Here is a 24940-nt window from a genome sequence, read left to right on the forward strand (position 1 = left end):
TAGAGACGTCTGTATGAACAGAGTTGTGGCATGTCCACAATAGCATAAACCTAGCCTCATACTAAATGTCCACCAATAAGAGAGAAACAAACAGACAAACTCAGGGACAGTCACAGTATGGAATACTATGCAGTCATTAAAAAGAATGGGGAAGGAGATCTTGTTTCAGCATGACAAGACCACAGCGTGTGTCTCCTGCTAATTGCAGCTAAACATTCTTGACAAAATACAAAAATCAACAACTGACTGGAGGTCTCTGAAATGTAAACTACAGCAGCAGAGTCAAAACTCAGAGAAGCAACCCATAAGGATGTGGAGTTTCTAATTTATCTTTCTATTTTTCTCACTCGTTTGCTTCAATGGCAGCCCCAGGTGCAATGCTGCACAGTGGAGCAGTGGCCTGGGCAGATCTGGGAACAGGCCCCCGCAGGCAAGGTGGTGTGTGGGGATGGGGGCGGAGGGACATCCTGGAGACAAGAGTGCTAGAAAAGGGGTTCCTCTAATTCTGTACATGAGCCTGCACAAGTCTCAGACCTCCCCTCTGCAGCACTGTGCAGACCCAAAGAGGCATACTGAAATCTTTAGAGCTGAACTAATATTTAAGCCCTAGTCCAAATGTTACACTAACTTCTTAGTGGTAATAAAAGACTGAAACAAAATAAACAGAACCTCAGGGACTTATGGGACAACATACATACCATTGGAGTTCCAGAAGGAGAAAAGAAATTGGGGCAGAAAAAATATTGAAGAGATAATGGTTGGAAACTCCCTAAATTTGGCAAAGGAAATAAATTTACAGCCTCAAGTAGCACAGTGAACACAAAACAGGATAAACTTGGAGAAGGCTGGGCTCAGAAACACCATAATGAAACTGCTGAAAACCAGAAAGTCATTAGAGAAGAAGACATGTTGCACACAGAGACCCATGATTCGAACGACTGGTGAGTTCACATTAGAAACCATGGATGCCAGAAGACAGTGAGACAACATCTTTAAGATGCTGAAAGAAAAGAACTGTCCCCCAAGAATTCTATACACAGTGAAAATATCCTTCAGGAACGAAGACAAAATGAAGACATTCTCGGAAGAAGGGAAACTAAGAGCATCCGTCACAAGTAGATCTGCTCTAAAAGAAATGCTGAAGGATGTTTTCAGACTGAAGGGAAATGTTACTAGAAGGAAACGTGGATCTTCAGGAATGAAGGAAGGAAACAGAAACACTCTCTTGACCGAAATATTTCCTGGCTGTTGGAAGGGAAAGGAAAACAATGAAACAAAAAACAAACGAACAAAAAAATCAAGATGTTTAGGAAAAAAAAGGGGGGCAAAAGAATAGCATTGAAATGTGTGTACAGAGACCTGGAAGGATTTCCTTAAAAGCTAGTTGTGGGAGGCGGGGCAAGATGGTGGACTGGTGAGCTGTATGTTTTAGTTACTCCTCCAGGAAAGTAGGTAGAAAGCCAGGAACTGCGTGGACTGGACACCACAGAGCAATCTGACTTTGGGCATACTTCATACAACACTCATGAAAACGTGGAACTGCTGAGATCAGCGAAATCTGTAAGTTTTTGCAGCCAGGGGATCCGCGCCCCTCCCTGCCAGGCTCAGTCCCGTGGGAGGAGGGGCTGTCAGCTCCGGGAAGGAGAAGGGAGAACTGCAGTGGCAGCCCTTATCGGAAACTCATTCTACTGATCCAAACTCCAACCATAGATAGACTGAGACCAGACACCAGAGAATCTGAGAGCAGCCAGCCCAGCAGAGAGGAGACAGGCATAGAAAAAAAAACAACACGAAAAACTCCAAAATAAAAGCGGAGGATTTTTGGAGTTCTGGTGAACATACAAAGGGGAAGGGCAGAGCTCAGGCCCTGAGGCGCATATGCAAATCCCGAAGAAAAGCTGATCTCTCTGCCCTGTGGACCTTTCCTTAATGGCCCTGGTTGCTTTGTCTCTTAGCATTTCAATAACCCATTAGATCTCTGAGTAGGGCCCCCCCCTTTTTTTTTTTAATCCTTTTTTCTTTTTCTAAAATAATTACTCTAAGAAGCCCAATACAGAAAGCTTCAAAGACTTGCAATTTGGGCAGGTCAAGTCAAGAGCAGAACTAAGAGAGCTCTGAGACAAAAGGCAATAATCCAGTGGCTGAGAAAATTCACTAAACACCACAACTTCCCAAGAAAAGGGGGGTGTCTGCTCACAGCCATCATCCTGGTGGACAGGAAACACTCCTGCCCATCGCCAGTCACATAGCCCAGAGCTGCCCCAGACAACCCAGTGTGACGGAAGTGCTTCAAGTAACAGGCACACACCACAAAACTGGGCGTGGACATTAGCCTTCCCTGCAACCTCAGCTGATTGTCCCAGAGTTGGGAAGGTAGAGCAGTGTGAATTAACAAAGCCCCATTCAGCCATCATTTCAGCAGACTGGGAGCCTCCCTACACAGCCCAGCAGCCCAGAACTGCCCTGGGGGGATGGCACTCACCTGTGACATAGCACAGTCATCCCTCAACAGAGGACCCGGGGTGCACAGCCTGGAAGAGGGGCCCACTTGCAAGTCTCAGGAGCCATACGCCAATACCAAGGACTTGTGGGTCAGTGGCAGAGACAAACTGTGGCAGGACTGAACTGAAGGATTAGACTATTGCAGCAGCTTTAAAACTCCAGGATCACCAGGGAGATTTGATTGTTAGAGCCACCCCCCCCTCCCTGACTGCCCAGAAACACGCCCCATATACAGGGCGGGCAACACCAACCACACACGCAAGCTTGGTACACCAATTGGACCCCACAAGACTCACTCCCCCACTCACCAAAAAGGCTAAGCAGGGGAGAACTGGCTTGCGGAGAACAGGTGGCTCGTGGACGCCATCTGCTGGTTAGTTAGAGAAAGTGTACTCCACGAAGCTGTAGATCTGATAAATTAGAGATAAGGACTTCAGTTGGTCTACAAATCCTAAAAGAACCCTATCAAGTTCAGCAAATGCCACGAGGCCAAAAACAACAGAAAATTATAAAGCATATGAAAAAACCAGACGATATGGATAACCCAAGCCCAAGAACCCAAATCAAAAGATCAGAAGAGACACAGCACCTAGAGCAGCTACTCAAAGAACTAAAGATGAACAATGAGACCATAGTACGGGAGACAAAGGAAATCAAGAAGACCCTAGAAGAGCATAAAGAAGACATTGCAAGACTAAATAAAAAAATGGATGATCTTATGGAAATTAAAGAAACTGTTGACCAAATTAAAAAGATTCTGGACACTCATAGTACAAGACTAGAGGAAGTTGAGCAACGAATCAGTGACCTCGAAGATGACAGAATGGAAAATGAAAGCATAAAAGAAAGAATGGGGAAAAAAATTGAAAAAATCGAAATGGACCTCAGGGATATGATAGATAATATGAAACGTCCAAATATAAGACTCATTGGTGTCCCAGAAGGGGAAGGAAAGGGTAAAGGTCTAGGAAGAGTATTCAAAGAAATTGTTGGGGAAAACTTCCCAAATCTTCTAAACAACATAAATACACAAATCATAAATGCTCAGCGAACTCCAAATAGAATAAATCCAAAAAAACCCACTCCGAGACATATACTGATCACACTGTCAAACACAGAAGAGAAGGAGCAAGTTCTGAAAGCAGCAAGAGAAAAGCAATTCACCACATACAAAGGAAACAGCATAAGACTAAGTAGTGACTACTCAGCAGCCACCATGGAGGCAAGAAGGCAGTGGCACGATATATTTAAAACTCTGAGTGAGAAAAATTTCCAGCCAAGAATACTTTATCCAGCAAAGCTCTCCTTCAAATTTGAGGGAGAGCTTAAATTTTTCACAGACAAACAAATGCTGAGAGAATTTGCTAACAAGAGACCTGCCCTACTGGAGATACTCAAGGGAGCCCTACAGACAGAGAAACAAAGAAAGGACAGAGAGACTTGGAGAAAGGTTCAGTACTAAAGAGATTCGGTATGGGTACAATAAAGGACATTAATAGACAGAGGGGAAAAATATGACAAACATAAACCAAAGGATAAGATGGCTGATTCAAGAAATGCCTTCACGGTTATAACGTTGAATGTAAATGGATTAAACTCCCCAATTAAAAGATACAGATTCGCAGAATGGATCAAAAAAAAATGAACCATCAATATGTTGCATACAAGAGACTCATCTTAGACACAGGGACACAAAGAAACTGAAAGTGAAAGGATGGAAAAAAATATTTCATGCAAGCTACAGCCAAAAGAAAGCAGGTGTAGCAATATTAATCTCAGATAAAATAGACTTCAAATGCAGGGATGTTTTGAGAGACAAAGAAGGCCACTACATACTAATAAAAGGGGCAATTCAGCAAGAAGAAATAACAATCGTAAATGTCTATGCACCCAATCAAGGTGCCACAAAATACATGAGAGAAACACTGGCAAAACTAAAGGAAGCAATTGATGTTTCCACGATAATTGTGGAAGACTTCAACACATCACTCTCTCCTATAGATAGATCAACCAGACAGAAGACCAATAAGGAAATTGAAAACCTAAACAACCTGATAAATGAATTAGATTTAACAGACATATACAGGACATTACATCCCAAATCACCAGGATACACATACTTTTCTAGTGCTCACAGAACTTTCTCCAGAATAGATCATATGCTGGGACATAAAACAAGCCTCAATAAATTTAAAAAGATTGAAATTATTCAAAGCACATTCTCTGACCACAATGGAATACAATTAGAAGTCAATAACCATCAGAGACTTAGAAAATTCACAAATACCTGGAGGTTAAACAACACACTCCTAAACAATCAGTGGGTTAAAGAAGAAATAGCAAGAGAAATTGCTAAATATATAGAGACGAATGAAAATGAGAACACAACATACCAAAACCTATGGGATGCAGCAAAAGCAGTGCTGAGGGGGAAATTTATAGCACTAAACGCATATATTAAAAAGGAAGAAAGAGCCAAAATCAAAGAACTAATGGATCAACTGAAGAAGCTAGAAAATGAACAGCAAACCAATCCTAAACCAAGTAGAAGAAAAGAAATAACAAGGATTAAAGCAGAAATAAATGACATAGAGAACAAAAAAACAATAGAGAGGATAAATATCACCAAAATTTGGTTCTTTGAGAAGATCAACAAGATTGACAAGCCCCTAGCTAGACTGACAAAATCAAAAAGAGAGAAGACCCATATAAACAAAATAATGAATGAAAAAGGTGACATAACTGCAGATCCTGAAGAAATTAAAAAAATTATAAGAGGATACTATGAACAACTGTATGGCAACAAACTGGATAATGTAGAGGAAATGGACAATTTCCTGGAAACATATGAACAACCTAGACTGACCAGAGAAGAAATAGAAGACCTCAACCAAACCATCACAAGCAAAGAGATCCAATCAGTCATCAAAAATCTTCCCACAAATAAATGCCCAGGGCCAGATGGCTTCACAGGGGAATTCTACCAAACTTTCCAGAAAGAACTGACACCAATCTTACTCAAACTCTTTCAAAACATTGAAGAAAATGGAACACTACGTAACTCGTTTTATGAAGCTAACATCAATCTAATACCAAAACCAGGCAAAGATGCTACAAAAAAGGAAAACTACCAGCCAATCTCCCTAATGAATATAGATGCAAAAATCCTCAACAAAATACTTGCAAATCGAATCCAAAGACACATTAAAAAAATCATACACCATGACCAAGTGGGGTTTATTCCAGGCATGCAAGGATGGTTCAACATAAGAAAATCAATCAATGTATTACAACACATTAACAAGTCAAAAGGGAAAAATAAATTGATCATCTCAATAGATGCTGAAAAAGCATTTGACAAAATCCAACATCCCTTTTTGATAAAAACACTTCAAAAGGTAGGAATTGAAGGAAACTTCCTCAACATGATAAAGAGCATATATGAAAAACCCACAGCCAGCATAGTACTCAATGGTGAGAGACTGAAAGCCTTCCCTCTAAGATCAGGAACAAGACAAGGATGCCCGCTATCACCACTGTTATTCAACATTGTGCTGGAAGTGCTAGCCAGGGCAATCCGGCAAGACAAAGAAATAAAAGGCATCCAAATTGGAAAAGAAGAAGTAAAACTGTCATTGTTTGCAGATGATATGATCTTATATCTAGAAAACCCTGAGAAATCAACGATACAGCTACTAGAGCTAATAAACAAATTTAGCAAAGTAGCAGGATACAAGGTTAATGCACATAAGTCAGTAATGTTTCTATATGCTAGAAATGAACAAACTGAAGAGACACTCAAGAAAAAGATACCGTTTTCAATAGCAACTAAAAAAATCAAGTACATAGGAATAAACTTAACCAAAGATGTAAAAGACCTATACAAAGAAAACTACATAACTCTACTAAAAGAAATAGAAGGGGACCTTAAAAGATGGAAAAATATTCCATGTTCATGGATAGGAAGGCTAAATGTCATTAAGATGTCAATTCTACCCAAACTCATCTACAGATTCAATGCAATCCCAATCAAAATTCCAACAACCTACTTTGCAGACTTGGAAAAGCTAGTTATCAAATTTATTTGGAAAGGGAAGATGCCTCGAATTGCTAAAGACACTCTAAAAAAGAAAAACGAAGTGGGAGGACTTACACTCCCTGACTTTGAAGCTTATTATAAAGCCACAGTTGCCAAAACAGCATGGTACTGGCACAAAGATAGACATATAGATCAATGGAATCGAATTGAGAATTCGGAGATAGACCCTCAGATCTATGGCCGACTGATCTTTGATAAGGCCCCCAAAGTCACTGAACTGAGTCATAATGGTCTTTTCAACAAATGGGGCTGGGAGAGTTGGATATCCATATCCAAAAGAATGAAAGAGGACCCCTACCTCACCCCCTACCCAAAAATTAACTCAAAATGGACCAAAGATCTCAATATAAAAAAAGTACCATAAAACTCCTAGAAGATAATGTAGGAAAACATCTTCAAGACCTTGTATTAGGCGGCCACTTCCTAGACTTTACACCCAAAGCACAAGCAACAAAAGAGAAAATAGATAAATGGGAACTCCTCAAGCTTAGAAGTTTCTGCACCTCAAAGGAATTTCTCAAAAAGGTAAAGGGGCAGCCAACTCAATGGGAAAAATTTTTTGGAAACCATGTATCCGACAAAAGACTGATATCTTGCATATATAAAGAAATCCTACAACTCAATGACAATAGTACAGTCGGCCCAATTATAAAATGGGCAAAAGATATGAAAAGACAGTTCTCTGAAGAGGAAATACAAATGGCCAAGAAACACATGAAAAAATGTTCAGCTTCACTAGCTATTAGAGAGATGCAAATTAAGACCACAATGAGATACCATCTAACACCGGTTAGAATGGCTGCCATTAAACAAACAGGAAACTACAAATGCTGGAGGGGATGTGGAGAAATTGGAACTCTTATTCATTGTTGGTGGGACTGTATAATGGTTCAGCCACTCTGGAAGTCAGTCTGGCAGTTCCTTAGAAAACTAGATATAGAGTTACCATTCGATCCAGCGATTGCACTTCTCGGTATATACCCGGAAGATCGGAAAGCAGTGACACGAACAGATATCTGCACGCCAATGTTCATAGCAACATTATTCACAATTGCCAAGAGATGGAAACAACCCAAATGTCCTTCAACAGATAAGTGGATAAATAAAATGTGGTATATACACACGATGGAATACTACGCGGCAGTAAGAAGGAATGATCTCGTGAAACATATGACAACATGGATGAACCTTGAAGACATAATGCTGAGCGAAATAAGCCAGGCACAAAAAGAGAAATATTATATGCTACCACTAATGTGAACTTTGAAAAATGTAAAACAAATGGTTTATAATGTAGAATGTAGGGGAACTAGCAATAGAGAGCAATTAAGGAAGGGGGAACAATAATCGAAGAAGAACAGATAAGCTATTTAACGTTCTGGGGATGCCCAGGAATGACTATGGTCTGTTAATTTCTGATGGATATAGTAGGAGCAAGTTCACAGAAATGTTGCTATATTAGGTAACTTTCTTGGGGTAAAGTAGGAACATGTTGGAAGTTAAGCAGTTATCTTAAGTTAGTTGTCTTTTTCTTACTCCCTTGTTATGGTCTCTTTGAAATGTTCTTTTATTGTATGTTTGTTTTCTTTTTAACTTTTTTTTCATACAGTTGATTTAAAAAAGAAGGTAAATTTAAAAAAAAAAAAAAAAAAGAAAAACAAGGAAAAAAAAAAGATGTAGTGCCCCCTTGAGAAGCCTGTGGAGAATGCAGGGGTATTCGCCTACCCCACCTCCATGGTTGCTAACATGACCACAGACATAGGGGACTGGTGGTTTGATGGGTTGAGCCCTCTACCACAGGTTTTACCCTTGGGAAGACGGTTGCTGCAAAGGAGAGGCTAGGCCTCCCTATGGTTGTGCCTAAGAGCCTCCTCCCGAATGCCTCTTTGTTGCTCAGATGTGGCCCTCTCTCTCTAGCTAAGCCAACTTGAAAGGTGAAATCACTGCCCTCCCCCCTACGTGGGATCAGACACCCAGGGGAGTGAATCTCCCTGGCAACGTGGAATACGACTCCCGGGGAGAAATGTAGACCTGGCATCGTGGGATGGAGAACATCTTCTTGACCAAAAGGGGGATGTGAAAGGAAATGAAATAAGCTTCAGTGGCAGAGAGATTCCAAAAGGAGCCGAGAGGTCACTCTGGTGGGCACTCTTATGCACACTTTAGACAACCCTTTTTAGGTTCTAAAGAATTGGGGTAGCTGGTGGTGGATACCTGAAACTATCAAACTACAACCCAGAACCCATGAATCTCGAAGACAGTTGTATAAAAATGTAGCTTAAGAGGGGTGACAATGGGATTGGGAAAGCCATAAGGACCACACTCCACTTTGTCTAGTTTATGGATGGATGAGTAGAAAAATAGGGGAAGGAAACAAACAGACAAAGGTACCCAGTGTTCTTTTTTACTTCAATTGCTCTTTTTCACTCTAATTATTATTCTTGTTATTTTTGTGTGTGTGCTAATGAAGGTGTCAGGGATTGATTTGGGTGATGAATGTACCACTATGTAATGGTACTGTGAACAATCGAAAGTACGATTTGTTTTGTATGACTGCGTGGTATGTGAATATATCTCAATAAAGTGAAGATTAAAAAAATAAATAAATGAAAAAAAAAAAGCTAGTTGTGAATGGGTGTGTAGAACGTGAGTTGAGTTTTGCTAGGAAGGCAAGGACAACAAAATGTATATACCAATCAGTATGGGCATTTAACTATCAGAAACAGACAGGCAATAAGGGAGGTGATGGGAAATAGGAGATATTGGGGGTGTAAGGAGTCAAATCCCTGGCTTTTCTAGTGGAGAGTTGTTAATTTATATAATGAATGTAAAATGTAGGTAAGAGTGCCTTGTTTTGGTGTTGTGGATGTAAACATGTCCTGGGGAAAGAAACGAAGTAGAGAAGGGTGGGGCAGGGGATTGTTGCTTCTCATTGTAAGTTCTTCTGTACCATATTATTTATTTAATTTTATTATGTGCATATATTCCTTTTTTTTTTTAAGAAGAAAAAACGAACAATAAACAAAAAAGTAAAGTTTTGTTGAATCCTGTCTGGGCTGTGCTCGGACGGATTGATTTATTTGGGCTTTTTGAGCCTCTCCTACATCCTGGGGACGGGGGTAAGGAGTTGGGGCTGTGTGTGCTTGCGACACGTCTGTACAGCCAACACACCCAGCTGTGGGCGATGGGTGTGCAGGCCGGTCAGGGGACCCGGGCAGGGCACTGCAAGCACCCCTACAAGCCCTCTGCAAGTGCATTAAATTCACTGAAAAGAATTGAATAGGTTGCTTCCAAGTTTCTTTGCCTCCCTTGAAAAGGAAGTGAATAGGAACCTCAGAGTGTTCTCAACACTTGTAGGGCTCACCGGCTGCTTTAAGACCTTGGGTCCCCACATACTCAGGCACCTCCTTGGAGGCTTCTCCCATCCCAAGAGGCTGGATTCCCAGGAGTGAGTCTTTTTGTCCTGTTTTGTCAAGGAACCTTGATTCCAAGGGGATCAACAAGGAGCCAAGACCCCAGCCCCCTTCGCTTCTCTTCCTGTTTCTTCATGCTGTGCTTCATGAACTCCTATTGGTCCTTCATTTAGTCAAACTAAATGTCTCCAATGAAGCACTCAATTGACTGCTCTTGACATGGGAGAAACAAAGCCTCCCTGCATCGTGATGAGATTCAAATGAAACAAGGCATGGGGAACTAATTTTTAAGAAGTGCCCCAAACGATCTGAATATTTGTAACCAAGAGGAGAAGCTCATAAGCCCCGAGTGCAGGCCCTGCGCTAGGTGACGGTAAGTCTCTGTAAGTCTGCCCACCCCTTGCACAGCCTGCTACACCCTGGGAATTTAAATACATAGGATAAACGGCAAAGTTCAAACTTCAAAGATGTGGAGATGTGAAGTAGAGGGCTCTTCTTGAGTAGAGCATTTTCAGTGAGTTTTTGGATACAGAAAGATCTTAGGGCCATAAGGGTATAAAAATGGAATGGAAATGGGGAGTCAGACCTGCACCATCCAATATGGTAGCCCCGGTCACGTGTGGCTATCAAGCACCAGAAATGTGGCTGGTCCAAATTGAGATGTGCTGTAAGTATAAGACACACAATGGATTTCAAAGACAGTACGAAAAATAATAATGTAAAACATCTCATTAATAATAGTTTTACATGGATTGCATGCTAAAATGACATCTTGAGTCTATTGGGGTAAATAGAATATATTGTTAAAATTAATTTCACCTGTTTCTTTTTACCTTTTTTAAATGTGGCTTCCTGAAAATGTAAAATTACATACATGGCTCACATTATATTCCTACTGGACAGCACTGAGTTAGAGGCTAGTCCATCCAATGGAGTAGGAACGGGCTCCTGAAGGCAGAATCTGAAAATGGAAGCAAGTTGGGCCTAAGGGGACACAGACCTTGTGTCAGCCATGAGCAGTTGACACAAAGCTGACATAGGAAGTAAGATATTTTCTTGGCTACAAAGTACAAATTTAAGACACACCATTGATGTCATAACAGCGTCTCGAATATTTGGTGGGTTCCATCTCCTATTTCAGGCAACGTCTTACCTGTGCACCCTGCAGGCTCCTCCCGTGCTTTGCTTGCTGCCTCCTGTCCTCTCACACCTACCCCAGAGGCAACCAGTACACTTGACCTTGATTGTGAGGGGTTGCTGGGCCCAGGAACTTCCTAGCTGCAGTGCAGGGACCACAGCTAAAGGCCGGAATTAATTAATTCCAGCCCCACCACTGGGTAGGCACAACTTGGGCTCTGGTGGAAAGATGGAAGAGCTACAGGCTGACAGGGCACTACATTCTCAGCTGTATCCGTCTGCCAATGCTGTGCGACAAATCACCCCAAAACTTAATGATTTAAAAATACTAAGCATTTCTTTTTTTATTGATCCTAAAGTCCATGAGTTGGCCGGATAGTTCTGGTCTTAGTGATCTCATTCATGGGGCTATGACCAGCTGGAGTAGTTAGGGGCTGGCTGGTCTCGGATGGCCTTGGTTGGGACAGCTTGCCTCTGCTTCATAGGCTCTCTGATTATCCAGTAGCTGTGCCTGGACTTGGTCTCACAGTGGAGGCAGGAGTGCAAGAGAAGAAGCAGAGGCACTCAAGGTCTCTTGAAGCCTAGGCACACAGACACTGCTGCTATTGTCTACCAGCCAAAGCAAGTCACAGGGCCAGCCCAGTTGCAGAGGTGGGGAAAGAGACTCCAACTCTTGATGGGAGGAGCTATAAAGTCATCGCCAAGGCTGTGGATTTGGGAAGGCCATTAATTGGGGCCACTGAAGCAATAAGTCCACTACACCAACTTGGAGGGTGCTGTGCAGTCCTCAGGGATATAGCATCCCTGACTTGACTGTACCCCTACAGACTGATGAGGCAAATGGGACCAGCAACTCAGGTGTCCACCTCCCCCGAGTCCCCAACCTTGGCTTCCTCGCCCTGATCCAGTCGTGATGCAACATCCAACTTCTGGCCAGGCCACCTTCTAGGTCCTGCTTCTCTTGTCCCAAAACTTGACCTAGGTTCACTCTAAGGCTTGCCTGAAGTGACCCATCTGCCAGGAGATTCACCCTGAGGCTTACCTGGGATGCCTGGGCACAGAGAGACAAGTCCTGGAGCCAGTGACTCTGTCCTGGCATCTCAGGAGTCAGGTGAGAATGGCTGAGGCGGAGCTGTAGGGGCAAATGAAACTTGGGGGATGCCATGTTCAGGCTGGGTTCTGAGCTCCAACTCCCTCCAGAAGCCTTCCTGGACCCCTTGAGGGAACCGTGTCTCCCCCTTCTTAGCTTCTGACACTATTGACCTCTTGTTCATCCTTCTTTCCCTGAACATACCACATTGCCTGGGATGTTCCTAGGCTGGCCCCTGTGCTCCACAGGGAACTCCTCCCAGGCAGAGCCAGCAGGCGTGGGGAAAGGCATGCCGGAAGGAAAGGGGCCAGCAGAAGGGGCCCTGATACCCACCACACCCCTCAACACTCTGGCCCTTGGGATGTTTGCAGCCAAATGCCAGGTCGGCTAGCAGACCCCCAGAGACCGTCTGGCCTTCCAAGCCTGCGGTGGGATCCTTCTCTGCATCCTGGCCACAGGCCATCTTCATCCACAAACCGTGCTAACGGTTTACTTGTTAGCACCACAACATTGAAGCCAAAGTGAGTTTGAATCCTGGCCGACATATTAATAAATCTGGGACTTTAAATATTTTCCCCATGCTATTGTGATCAGAAGCATACGCAGGTTTTATGGGGGCCTGAAGCTTCTACAGCTTTAGAGATCCGCAGATGAGACTTTCTGAAGCTGAAGCTTCAAGGTCAATATACCTTTGCTCCCTCCAGCTAAAGAAGCTGAAAATGCCCTTTCTCCTTCCTGCCTTGCAGTGAGGCTGTGGGTTTACAGTCCAAGTCCCATACCCAGGCTGAGAACCAAAAGCTGGCAACCTCCAGGATCAATTCCGCCGACAGATGGCAACAGGGGTTGCAGATGCCTCATTTCCAGAAGTAAGGAGGACAGAAGTTCTGGTGGCTAGCGGCACGGCCCCCGGACCAGCTCTGTGTCCCAGTGTGATCTGGCTGGTGTTCCTATGTGTGTAGACTGAAATTTGCTTCCCTGTCCCTCCCAGAGGTTCTGTGAGCCGTTTTCCTTTTTAACATTTACTGAGCACTCACTAAGTCTCATTTCCTGAGCCCAGGGCTAAGCAGTCTGTACAATCAGCCTCCCTTTGATAAGTCCCTTTGCTGCCAGGACTAGGTGTTGGGGTGTGCAGCCAGGGATCTCGCTCTGCTCTCCTCTAGGGCCTGGCTCAGAAGGACCATGGAAAGACAGAACCACCCCAGGGCATATTTTCTTCCAAGCTTCCAGCAAGCCTGATAAATTACATTAATCCTGTGACCTCCCCCATCTGCCTTCCAGGCACTGATCCTGCTGCCAATCTCGCTCAGCCATATGCTAAGCCTGGCTTGCTGCCTGGGCCTCCCCAGGACGTAGGCAAGGGATGGGCCCAGATTCCTCTCCCTGCAACTTCTCCTCACTGCCTCCCAGGATCTCCAGGATGTCCTCCAGAGTCTGCGTTCCAGGCCCACAGCTCACCACCTCCTGGAGCCCCTGGCCTTGACTGCCTGCTCTTCTCTCCAGCAAATAAGGTGGTAGAATCTGCTCTTTCTTCATCCAGGAGACAGGTCTCTGCAAAGCCGATTCACCCTGTTCTCCCCACTGCAGCCCCAGAGCCAAACCCCTCATCCCCCTTCTCACTCGACGACCTTGGATAAGTTCTTTCACTTCTGAGTTTTGCTTATCAAATTTCACAGGTTGTAAAAGCTAACCTGTATACACAGGTTAATTATTATGTTTATTTCTATCAGTATTATTTACTGTCAGGACAAATCAAACCCGCCTTACCTGGGCAGGGTGTTGGGGGTGCTGGGCTCCTGGGGAGGGGGGGGCGGAGGCAGGGCAAGGGTAACAGGAAACCACAAGACAAGAAAAACAGCATCTTGTCTGAGTTCCAGCTGCAGATGCAGTGGATATAAATGCCAACTGCTTTGATGGATGTGGGTACCAGGGCATGGGGGAAGGCAGCCAGGGGTGTGTTGGGCAGTGAGGTACAGACTTCAGGGGTCAGGTCACCACTGTGCCCCTTCACCCTCTGGGTAGGGCTGGGACACCTTCTCAGCCCTACCCAGATGATGCTGGATGATGCACCCAAGGGGGAAGCGAGTTAAGAAGGACCCAAGTAATATGAACTTACTCCCTGTGCCCAGAGAACATGAGGGCACAGCTTCCCTTTCCATGAAAATGCTCCTGATGGGAACTCACATCCCATCCAGAACAGCCAAAACAGGACTCAGAGAAACCTGAGAAGTCCGAAAGAATGGAGGAGTTTGGGGACTCAGTCCTTTCAAACTTCGAATTGGTCCCCTCTCCTCTCACTCCCGGACCCTCCACTTGCGTCCTGCCCCCTCCTCACCCATACACTGGCATCCTGGCCCCCGCGGCCACCGCACCCAGGGCCTCCTCTAAGGCGCCGAGTGCCCGTCGGTGGACGACGCCCAGCTGAAGCTGCTGGGGCCACGCGGCAGCACCAAGTCCAGGGCGAGGTCGCGCTGCTCCTCCTCGGAGAACACGGGCCGGTAGCCCAGCAGCTGCAACGCCCCTGAACACAGCTCCTGCACGCGGCGGATCTTGGCGAAGGGCAGGGTGTGGCGCCAAGCCTGGGAGACGCTGAGCGCGTCCCTGGACGTGGTCTTGAAGGCCTCGCGGCGCGCACCCGGCCCGGACCCGTGCGTGATATTGTGGATCCAGGCTTCAAGGGGCGGCGTGAGGCGCAGCCCCGTGAAATCGTAGAGCGCGCGGATCTCGGGCAGCGGCTGCCGGGCCAGGTCCTCGAAGCGCACAAGGCGGTAGCGGCCGCGCAGGAAGGGCGGTGGCTTGCGCGTGGCCGCCTCGGCGATGCGCACGTGGCTGCGGCACACCTCGCGCACCACGCGCAGACCTGGGTCCGCCTCCACCCACGTGCCGTTGGTGCCCAGCACGATGCCGTTGTCGCGCGCCAGCGCCTTGGCCGCCTGCTCGCGGGAGCGCAGCACGGCCCGCGGGTCGCGCACCAGGTGCACGATGTGCAGGTTGAGCGCGGGGTCGCTGAGCAGCGGGTAGAGCACCTGCAGGTTGAAGAAGCGCACCTCCTTGAGCACCACGTGGCTGTAAGAGCGGCAGGCCTCCTCCGCCAGGCCGAAGGGCCGCCGCGCGCACAGTGGCTTGCACACGGTCTCGCTGCTGATGGCGCCGCGCCGGAAGGCGCTGCAGGCCGGCGGCGAGCACAGCGCCCGGCTCACCGCCCACTGGAAGAGGTCCGACAGATTGCGGCGCCACGGCAGGTAGGCGTCGAACACAGCCATGTCGCACAGGAAGACGGAGCGCACCAGGTCGCGCACGGCCATGTGCAGCGCCGGAGCGCTGCCCTGCGACAGGGCGGCCCACACGTGCCACGCGGGCTCCATCAGGTAGAAGACGTTGGGGTGCTGGCTGAAGAGCTGGCCCACGAAGGACGAGCCCGAGCGCCATGAGGACAGCACCAGCACGTGCACGCGCGCCTCGCCGTCGGCTGGGGACTGCGGCCCGGACCGTCCGGGCCGGGAGACCAGGAAGAGCAGGAGGCCGGTCTGCGCCAGCAGGAGCGCGGTCACCGCGGCGCTGGAGAAGCGCGGCCGCCACATGCCGCCGGCTGAGGGTCTGCGGGAGGAGAGCGCAGTGTCAGCGGCTGCCGCCCGCCCCACACCCCGACTCCTGCCCTGCGCCCGATCCCCCACCAGAGGGGGCCTTCCAGGACCACGACGTTCTCAGTCGGCCGCTCTCCCAGGACTCCCAAGTGCAGACATCCGCCACGATCTGGTCTGTGCTGAGAGCAAACGGCGAGTTGCAGAATACTGTGGGAAGTGTTTCTGTTTATCATCTTTCTATCTGAAGGGGAAAATGTAATTTTAAAAACTGAATTCCTGTGTTTTGCTTAGTAAACTAATTCTTCCTAGGGAGAATATTTGTTTAGCTGAGCAGCTTAATGGGCAGTCTGGCCCAATTCCTGGTGCAGCAGTGTGAGGGTCTAACACTGCATTTGAAGTTGTGCCCCGTGGTTCAGCTCGGCCCTCCTCGCGTGTAGGCCTCCTGGGGTAGGATTTTCAGAAAGGGGGCAGTGTTCCTGGTCTGGGCTGAGTTGGGGCAAGAGAAGGCCTCTGCCCTGGGAAAGGAAATATCAGGAACTCCATGGAAGCTGAAGATTGCAGTTTGGGGGTGGGAGTTCCCCAGTGAAGCTCCTCGAGACAACTAATTTTGGACTGTATCATTCAAGTTTATGTCTTCGGTGCCTTAAATTTCTGCCTAGCATATAGTAGGCATTCAATAAGTCTCTACCATGTGAATAAATAATCAGAGACAGTGGAGAGCTGTGTATTTCCCAGTGAATGTGAGGTCGGACTTAAGTCAGCTTCTCTAAACAGTAAAAACCACCGGAAACTACTGGACACTGAGCTGCTAGAGGATAGCCACTTAGGCCAGCAGAAGGTGTCGGTTAAGGGTACAGGCTTCAGAGCAGGGCTCCTTCAAGTGGAATCCTGGCTCTGCCACTTCCTGGCTTGTGATCTTGGGCCAACATTTACTCTCCAGGTGACTCCACTTACCCACCTGTCGAAATGGACTACTACAGGTACCTGGCTCATAGGCTTGAAACCAGCATGGTGGGCATGTAGTGACCCACCTGACTGAGGACTTGCACTTTCTACTTAGCACACTTCTGCATTGTTTGATTTCTTAAAAAAGCAAGTAGATACCACTTTTGTTATTAAAAATAGCTCTTGCCATCACCCAAAGGAAGGGTGCCCTTCTGGGGTGTGCGAGTTTGCAGAAGAGATCGGTTAAGGAAAGGAAAGATGGAGCCAGGAGGAAGGTGAGAGCAGAGTCACTTCCTGCCCTGCTGCTTGCCCCTTTCCCCATTGAGGTCACTCACCTCTGTTCAGCGCTACTGGGAAAGCTGCCCCGCCAATCACAAATCCATGGAGATGCCTGGAGGTTTCCTGGGGCCTGAGAACACAGGGGCAGCAATGAGCTGTGTAAGCAGGAGGGGTGATGGCTTAGAGCCCCTTGGGAGTACAAAGCACTGCACACTGGGACAGCTCTGCTTTTCCAAACTGATGGAAGATTACCCACATGAAGGCGGGGTTGTGCTGTCCCTGGCCTGAGCTGGCCACAGACTAGGGGCTCCATATGTTCTTCCTAAAGGGTGTGAACTGACGGGCTCTCATGATGGGGCCAAGGAGAGAGGGTGGCCTCAGCATCAGGAGGGCTGGCTTTGAGTCCCTGTGGTGCCACCTAAGAGCTATGAGACCTGGGGCATGTCATTTAACCTCAACATCCCCCTCTGTAAAATGGAGATGACAACATTTATGCTTTTAGGATTGCTGTGAGGAATGCTGCTGCAAATTCAGATGAGGACAGGGCTGGGGAAAGCACCCAACATCTGGGCCACCTTACAGTGTTATAAAGTATCTAACTACATCTGGAGGAAGCCCCTGCCCATGGAGACGTCACCACCAGGTAAGACACTCAGAGGTCACCTTGCTTTGGGCCTTGCACCAAGCACACTCCCAAATCCCAGCATCTGCAGACCCCCTCCACAGGTCTTAAGAATTTATCATTCTCTTCCTGCAGGGCGGAAGGAAAACTGACCCCAGCTCCCACACAGCAGGCCCCAGAGGGTTTTCTTCTTCACACCAGTTGCTCTTGCAACTCAATGATCTCAAGGCTCTGCTACTTTGGAAGGGAGAGGCCTGGGAAATCTCCTTGCTTTCACAGCCTTTGCTTCCCCACTAGACCCTGTCCACATCACCACTGAGAGAAGCTGGCATTTCAGTTGTGAGCAGATTGCATCCCTGCGCCTTCCCCTCATTGGGAAGCTGCGGGAGTAGGAGGTGGATGCCCAACAGCTGTCACCAGCTGACTCTAGACCACATCCTGGATGCCATGCCCACCCTGGGAAACCTGGAAGACAGGGATGCTGGCTTCCATCTACTCTCCCCGCGTACTGGCTAATGGATGGTGGGCTTCCCTGAGAACAAGGGTGCGGGAGAGGAAAGGAACTCATATTTGCTGACATAAATCACCACCCAGGCAAATGCTAGGTGTTTTACATTCATGCTGTGATTTTACTCAGCGGCCCCTGGCATGGGCATCACTTTTTAGGTGAAGGTCCCAAAGCTTAGAGAGATAGCAGGAGAGCTGGGACCCCAACCCAGGCCTTCTTGTCTCCATGCTCCTTCTGGCTCTTCCTGGCCACAGGCTGCTGGCGTCTCCCACCCCTGGGAGCTTCCTGCAGCAAACAGGACCTCGAACCTCTGGCCCAAACACAGCTGCCACGGCCAACTGCCCTCCCCAGAGTGGGGATTTCAAACCCAGGCCCCAGTGCCCCAGGTGTTATTTGTGCTCCAGGAAGCCAGAGGTCTTCTTAAATGTCTTGCACAAAATGGGAACTGCTCCCTGGTCTTATCATTGGAACTCTAGAACTAGGAAGGAGATTGGAATATCCTCTGCTACTTGAAGTATCCAGAAAAGTCCACATCCCAGCTGGGAGTTTTCTGATAAGAAGTCTTACGTTCAGCACACTTCCAGTCGTTCCATGGTTCAAAGAAGGAAGAACACACCAGGCCTCTGATATGTACTTTACCTTCTGTATTAGTTACAGTTCTCTAGGGAAGCAGAATCAACAAGAGATATCTATAAATATAAGATTTTATAAAAATGTCTCATGCAACTGTGGGCATGCATGAGTCCAAATTTTGTAGGGCAGGCAGCAAACTGGCAACTCCAGTGAAGATGTTTGATGAACCCCTCAGGAAATGAACTGGCAACTTTGATGAACTCCTCAGGAAACGTTGCACTGGTAGGCCGAAGAAGAAGTGAAGGTCCTTTCCCTCTCTTCCTTAAAAGTCTCCAATTGATTCGATTAAATCCAGCTGATTGAATTCTCTGATTGCAGAAGACACACTCTTCGTTGATACAATCAGTCACAGCTACAGTCAACTGACTGATGACCAGCCTTCTGGTTTATTAACCAGCTACAAATGTCCCTGCAGTAACGGTTAGGCCAATGCTTGCTTGACCAGACACCTGGGTACCATCACCTGGCCAAGTTGACACGTGAACCTAACCATCACACCTTCACGATGGAACTTTATCCTCCCAACATCCCAAGGAGTTAAAACAACATACCTGGTTGTTTTAGTTGAGGCTCAGAGACATGAATCTGCAGCCAGTAAGTGGCAGGGAAGGGATTTAAATCCAAGTGCCAGATCCCAGTGTAGAGTTCTGGGGTCCGTCCCACCCCTGAGCCTTTGCCCAATGAAGCCCCCCATCCTGAAAGGCCTATCCCTCTCTCCTATAAATTCTTTCCCTTTTGATTATTTATTGGGTACATATTTATTATGTGTTTAATTTTCATAAAAGGTAATACATGGACATGTCCCAGAAGTTTTAAACTACAGATGAAGGCATCGGCTGGCTCAGGTATTGTCTTTGTGAAAATTAGAAAAGGGGCCCCATCCTCTGGGCAGCCACAGCCCCACACCAGAGCACAAGGGCCTCCCCATTAGAATGGGACAGCTGAGCAGCCACACCCCAAAGGGACAGATGGTGAAGAGGAAAAAATGCTCCCTGTCCCCTCCTCTCCCCCTAGGTCCCTCCCCAGGGGCAACCCAGGCCTCCAACTTCCATCAAGTCTTTGATGGTGATGTTGGCGATGATAATGGTAAAAATAATTATATATTTCAGGGTGGGGGTAGCGTGGGAGTAAAAGTACAAAAGGCATCAAAAGAAAACAAAGTCCCCTTGCTGCCCTGAAGCCCAGGAGTACCTTACACAGCGGTCTTTCTTGAATCACTGAAACTTTTTTTTGTCATAAAATCCTTTTTAAATTTATTTTCATCATAATTAATATTATCAAAATAATACACATGGCTTGAATAAGCACAAAATATCTGTGGAAGTTTACACCAGAAAATGATGATGTTAGTTTCCCCTGGGAGAAGAACACTCCCCGGGGGAGTACTTTTCCCCATAAACCCTTTTTCATACCTTTTGAATTTTGACCCATGTGAACATATGATCTATTTTTAAATAACTGTATTAAATCATTTCTAAATGTGCTATTTTAAATAGTTTAAAAAGTCAAATAGATACAAGTCATTCTTTTCCTCCAGAAGCCTGCTTCCCAGAGGCAAATTTGTGAGCTGCTTCTTCTGCAAGTTACCTCCCTGTTTCTAAACAATATGCCTAAACTATTACTGTTATAATTTATGGCATTTTCTAGTGACTTACTACAAGGGGAGTTTAGGATTTATTTTCTACACACACACAAAACACACACATACAGAGTAAGAGGCACATACTTTCCTTCTCCACTCTCCTCCTAATATGATTTTTTGGTAACTCAATATTCAAAATGACATTATATGAAGTAAAAACTCAGAGCTGAAGCATTTAGTTGTACTCAAATACATTTCCTTTCTTGTATAATTTTGTTTTCCTTGGAGTTAAATTGCCTTGGATATTAAAACTGTGACAGAAGGGTTGAAAGATAAAATTGAGGAAATGTAAAAATAGACCCAAAAAGGATAAATGGAAAAAAGACAGATGGAAAATCGAGAAGAGAAAAGAAAGCTAAAGGATCAATCCAGGAGGTCCAATGTCCCGGGACCCTATCCTGGCAGAGCTTACAATCTAGTTGGGACACTAAAGACACATCCATGAAATGGTCAAGAGGCCAGGTGGTGGTCCGAGTGAATGGCCCAGCCACCCAGGGCCCTGGAGGGAGACTCGAGCCAGTCCTGGCACGCATCCATCCTTCAAGGGCCACCAGGGATGCCTAAAGCACTCATCTGATCATGCCATTCTCCCATTCAGCAACCTTCAGCTTTCCAACCTCACCTCCCAGAATTCGTACCCTGCAGCCTGTGCTTCAGTTGATCAGGAATCACCACCGTTCATCACACAATTCCATTCTCCCCCACCCCTCTGCTCAAGGGCCCAGCCCTGGCTCCCACCCAGGACTCACCCCAGCCTCCTCTGTAGGCAACTGTTAGTGCCTTTCTCAAGGCGCACACCCCATGGCAGGGGTAAGGAGCCCAGGAATCCCAGCTCCCTGGCAGTGCTCACTCCTAGCCAAGTTCTCCCTGCAGCTCCCCCAGCCCTGGCACAGACCGACAGGAGTGAAATCTAACACTGGATTCAAATCCCAGGCTCAGATTTTTCTCCGTTTGTCACCAGCTGGAGGCCATCTGTGTCCAGAAATCCCCGAGAGTGAGGGATGGGTCCCTGGACTCTAAGCACCAAGGGCCACCACTGGGAGCAAATCGACCCTAAGGGAGTCCAGGGCATTCGTTGGGGGGAAGGCCAAAAAGAGGGAAAGAAAGGGGAGAAAAGAAGAGGCAGGAAAGAGAAAGGGATTACGGTACGAAAGGAAAAGAACATAAAGCAGGGAGGGAGGAAGGAGAGAGGCAAGGGGGAAGATGGCCATCTTCCTCACTCTTCAACGACTGCCAATAAATACCTTCTGTTGAGGTATTCCTACATGCCAAAACTTTCCTCTGCCACCTTCTGATCCAATCCTCACAACAACTGGAAGTGGCCTGATGATCATCTCAGTTTTTTCAGATGAGGAAACTGAGGCTTACAAAGATTAAGGGTCTTGCTTACAGCCTCTCCAAGAACACTAACCAGGTGCATCCCCCTTCCCCATAATGTCAACACCCCTTTTCAATATGAACAAGTTGGTTAGTCATTGCCCAGATATCCCTGAAGATTGAGACAGTGATCAAATAAGAGAGAGGGGTAGCAACTGACAAGAGAGATTTAACAAAGGATTATGAGATCATATGCTGAGACATAAAACAAGCCTCAGCAAATTTAAAAAGATTGAAATTATTCAAAGCACATTCTCTGACCACAATGGAATACAATTAGAAGTTAATAACCATCAGAGACTTAGAAAATTCACAAATACCTGGAGGTTAAACAACACACTCCTAAACAATCAGTGGATTAACGAAGAAATAGCAAGAGAAATTGCTAAATATATAGAGACGAATGAAAATGAGAACACAACTTACCAAAACCTATGGGATGCAGCAAAAGCAGTGCTGAGGGGGAAATTTATAGCACTAAACGCATATATTAAAAAGGAAGAAAGAGCCAAAATCAAAGAACTAATGGATCAACTGAAGAAGCTAGAAAATGAACAGCAAACCAATCCTAAACCAAGTACAAGAAAAGAAATAACAAGGATTAAAGCAGAAATAAATGACATAGAGAACAAAAAAACAATAGAGAGGATAAATATCACCAAAAGTTGGTTCTTTGAGAAGATCAACAAGATTGACAAGCCCCTAGCTAGACTGACAAAATCAAAAAGAGAGAAGACCCATATAAACAAAATAATGAATGAAAAAGGTGACATAACTGCAGATCCTGAAGAAATTAAAAAAATTATAAGAGGATACTATGAACAACTGTATGGCAACAAACTGGAGAATGTAGAGGAAATGGACAATTTTCTGGAAACATATGAACAACCTAGACTGACCAGAGAAGAAATAGAAGACCTCAATCAACCCATCACAAGCAAAGAGATCCAATCAGTCATCAAAAATCTTCCCACAAATAAATGCCCAGGGCCAGATGGCTTCACAGGGGAATTCTACCAAACTTTCCAGAAAGAACTGACACCAATTTTACTCAAACTCTTTCAAAACATTGAAGAAAATGGAACACTACCTAACTCATTCTATGGAGCTAACATCAATCTAATACCAAAACCAGGCAAAGATGCTACAAAAAAGGAAAACTACCGGCCAATCTCCCTAATGAATATAGATGCAAAAATCCTCAACAAAATACTTGCAAATCGAATCCAAAGACACATTAAAAAAATCATACACCATGACCAAGTGGGGTTCATTCCAGGCATGCAAGGATGGTTCAACATAAGAAAATCAATCAATGTATTACAACATATTAAAAATTCAAAAGGGAAAAATCAAATGATCATCTCAATAGATGCTGAAAAAGCATTTGACAAAATCCAACATCTGTTTTTGATAAAAACACTTCAAAAGGTAGGAATTGAAGGAAACTTCCTCAATATGATAAAGAGCATATATGAAAAACCCACAGCCAGCATAGTACTCAATGAGGAGAGACTGAAAGCCTTCCCTCTAAGATCAGGAACAAGACAAGGATGCCCGCTGTCACCACTGTTATTCAACATTATGCTGGAAGTGCTAGCCAGGGCAATCTGGCAAGACAAAGAAATAAAAGGCATCCAAATTGGAAAAGAAGAAGTAAAACTGTCATTGGTTGCAGATGATATGATCTTATATCTGGAAAACCCTGAGAAATCGACAATACAGCTACTAGAGCTAATAAACAAATTTAGCAAAGTAGCGGGATACAGGATTAATGCACATAAGTCAGTAATGTTTCTATATGCTAGAAATGAACAAACTGAAGAGACACTCAAGAAAAAGATACTGTTTTCAATAGCAACTAAAAAAATCAAGTACCTAGGAATAAACTTAACCAAAGATGTAAAAGACCTATACAAAGAAAACTATGTAACTCTACTAAAAGAAATAGAAGTGGACCTTAAAAGATGGAAAAATATTCCATGTTTATGGATAGGAAGGCTAAATGTCATTAAGATGTCAATTCTACCCAAACTCATCTACAGATTCAATGCAATCCCAATCAAAATTCCAACAACCTACTTTGCAGACTAGGAAAAGCTAGTTATCAAATTTATTTGGAAAGGGAAGATGCCTCGAATTGCTAGAGACACTCTAAAAAAGAAAAACGAAGTGGGAGGACTTACACTCCGTGACTTTGAAGCTTATTATTAAGCCACAGTTGCCAAAACAGCATGGTACTGGCACAAAGATAGACATATAGATCAATGGAATCGAATTGAGAATTCAGAGATAGACCCTCAGATCTATGGCCGACTGATCTTTGATAAGGCCCCCAAAGTCACTGAACTGAGCCATAATGGTCTTTTCAACAAATGGGGCTGGGAGAGTTGGATATCAATATCCAAAAGAATGAAAGAGGACCCCTACCTCACCCCCTACACAAAAATTAACTCAAAATGGACCAAAGATCTCAATATAAAAGAAAGTACCATAAAACTCCTAGAAGATAATGTAGGGAAACATCTTCAAGACCTTGTATTAGGTGGCCACTTCCTAGACTTTACACCCAAAGCACAAGCAACAAAAGAAAAAATAGATAAATGGGAACTCCTCAGGCTTAGAAGTTTCTGCACCTCAAAGGAATTTCTCAAAAAGGTAAAGAGGCAGCCAACTCAATGGGAAAAAATTTTTGGAAACCATGTATCTGACAAAAGACTGATATCTTGCATATATAAAGAAATCCTACAACTCAATGACAATAGTACAGACAGCCCAATTATAAAATGGGCAAAAGATATGAAAAGACAGTTCTCTGAAGAGGAAATACAAATGGCCAAGAAACACATGAAAAAATGTTCAGCTTCACTAGCTATTAGAGAGATGCAAATTAAGACCACAATGAGATACCATCTCACACCGATTAGAATGGCTGCCATTAAACAAACAGGAAACTACAAATACTGGAGGGGATGTGGAGAAATTGGAACTCTTATTCATTGTTGGTGGGACTGTATAATGGTTCAGCCACTCTGGAAGTCAGTCTGGCAGTTCCTTAGAAAACTAGATATAGAGTTACCGTTCGATCCAGCGATTGCACTTCTCGGTATAT

The 24940-nt window shown here is 45.4% G+C and overlaps 1 protein-coding gene across 4 annotated transcripts in view; it reads right to left on the reverse strand.

Annotated features, from left to right (window-relative positions):
* Window positions 1-24940, reverse strand: part of LOC119518751 (carbohydrate sulfotransferase 6) — a 38775-nt gene that overhangs the window by 8203 nt on the left and 5632 nt on the right. The window contains exons 2-4 of one of the 4 annotated variants that reach the window (XM_037816094.1): window positions 17103-17176; window positions 14580-15835; window positions 10617-10679 (exon numbers count right to left, since the gene is read on the reverse strand). In XM_037816094.1, the coding sequence (XP_037672022.1) occupies window positions 14623-15819 (1197 nt within the window). In that variant the 5' untranslated portion in view covers window positions 15820-15835; window positions 17103-17176 and the 3' untranslated portion in view covers window positions 10617-10679; window positions 14580-14622. Of the gene's footprint in view, window positions 1-10616; window positions 10680-14047; window positions 15836-15912; window positions 15934-17102; window positions 17177-24940 lie in introns of those variants that run through there. The other 3 variants (XM_037816093.1, XM_037816092.1, XM_037816095.1) reach the window with 3 other exon arrangements.

Source organism: Choloepus didactylus, chromosome 22 (genome assembly GCF_015220235.1).
Source record: "Choloepus didactylus isolate mChoDid1 chromosome 22, mChoDid1.pri, whole genome shotgun sequence".
NCBI lineage: Eukaryota > Metazoa > Chordata > Mammalia > Pilosa > Megalonychidae > Choloepus > Choloepus didactylus.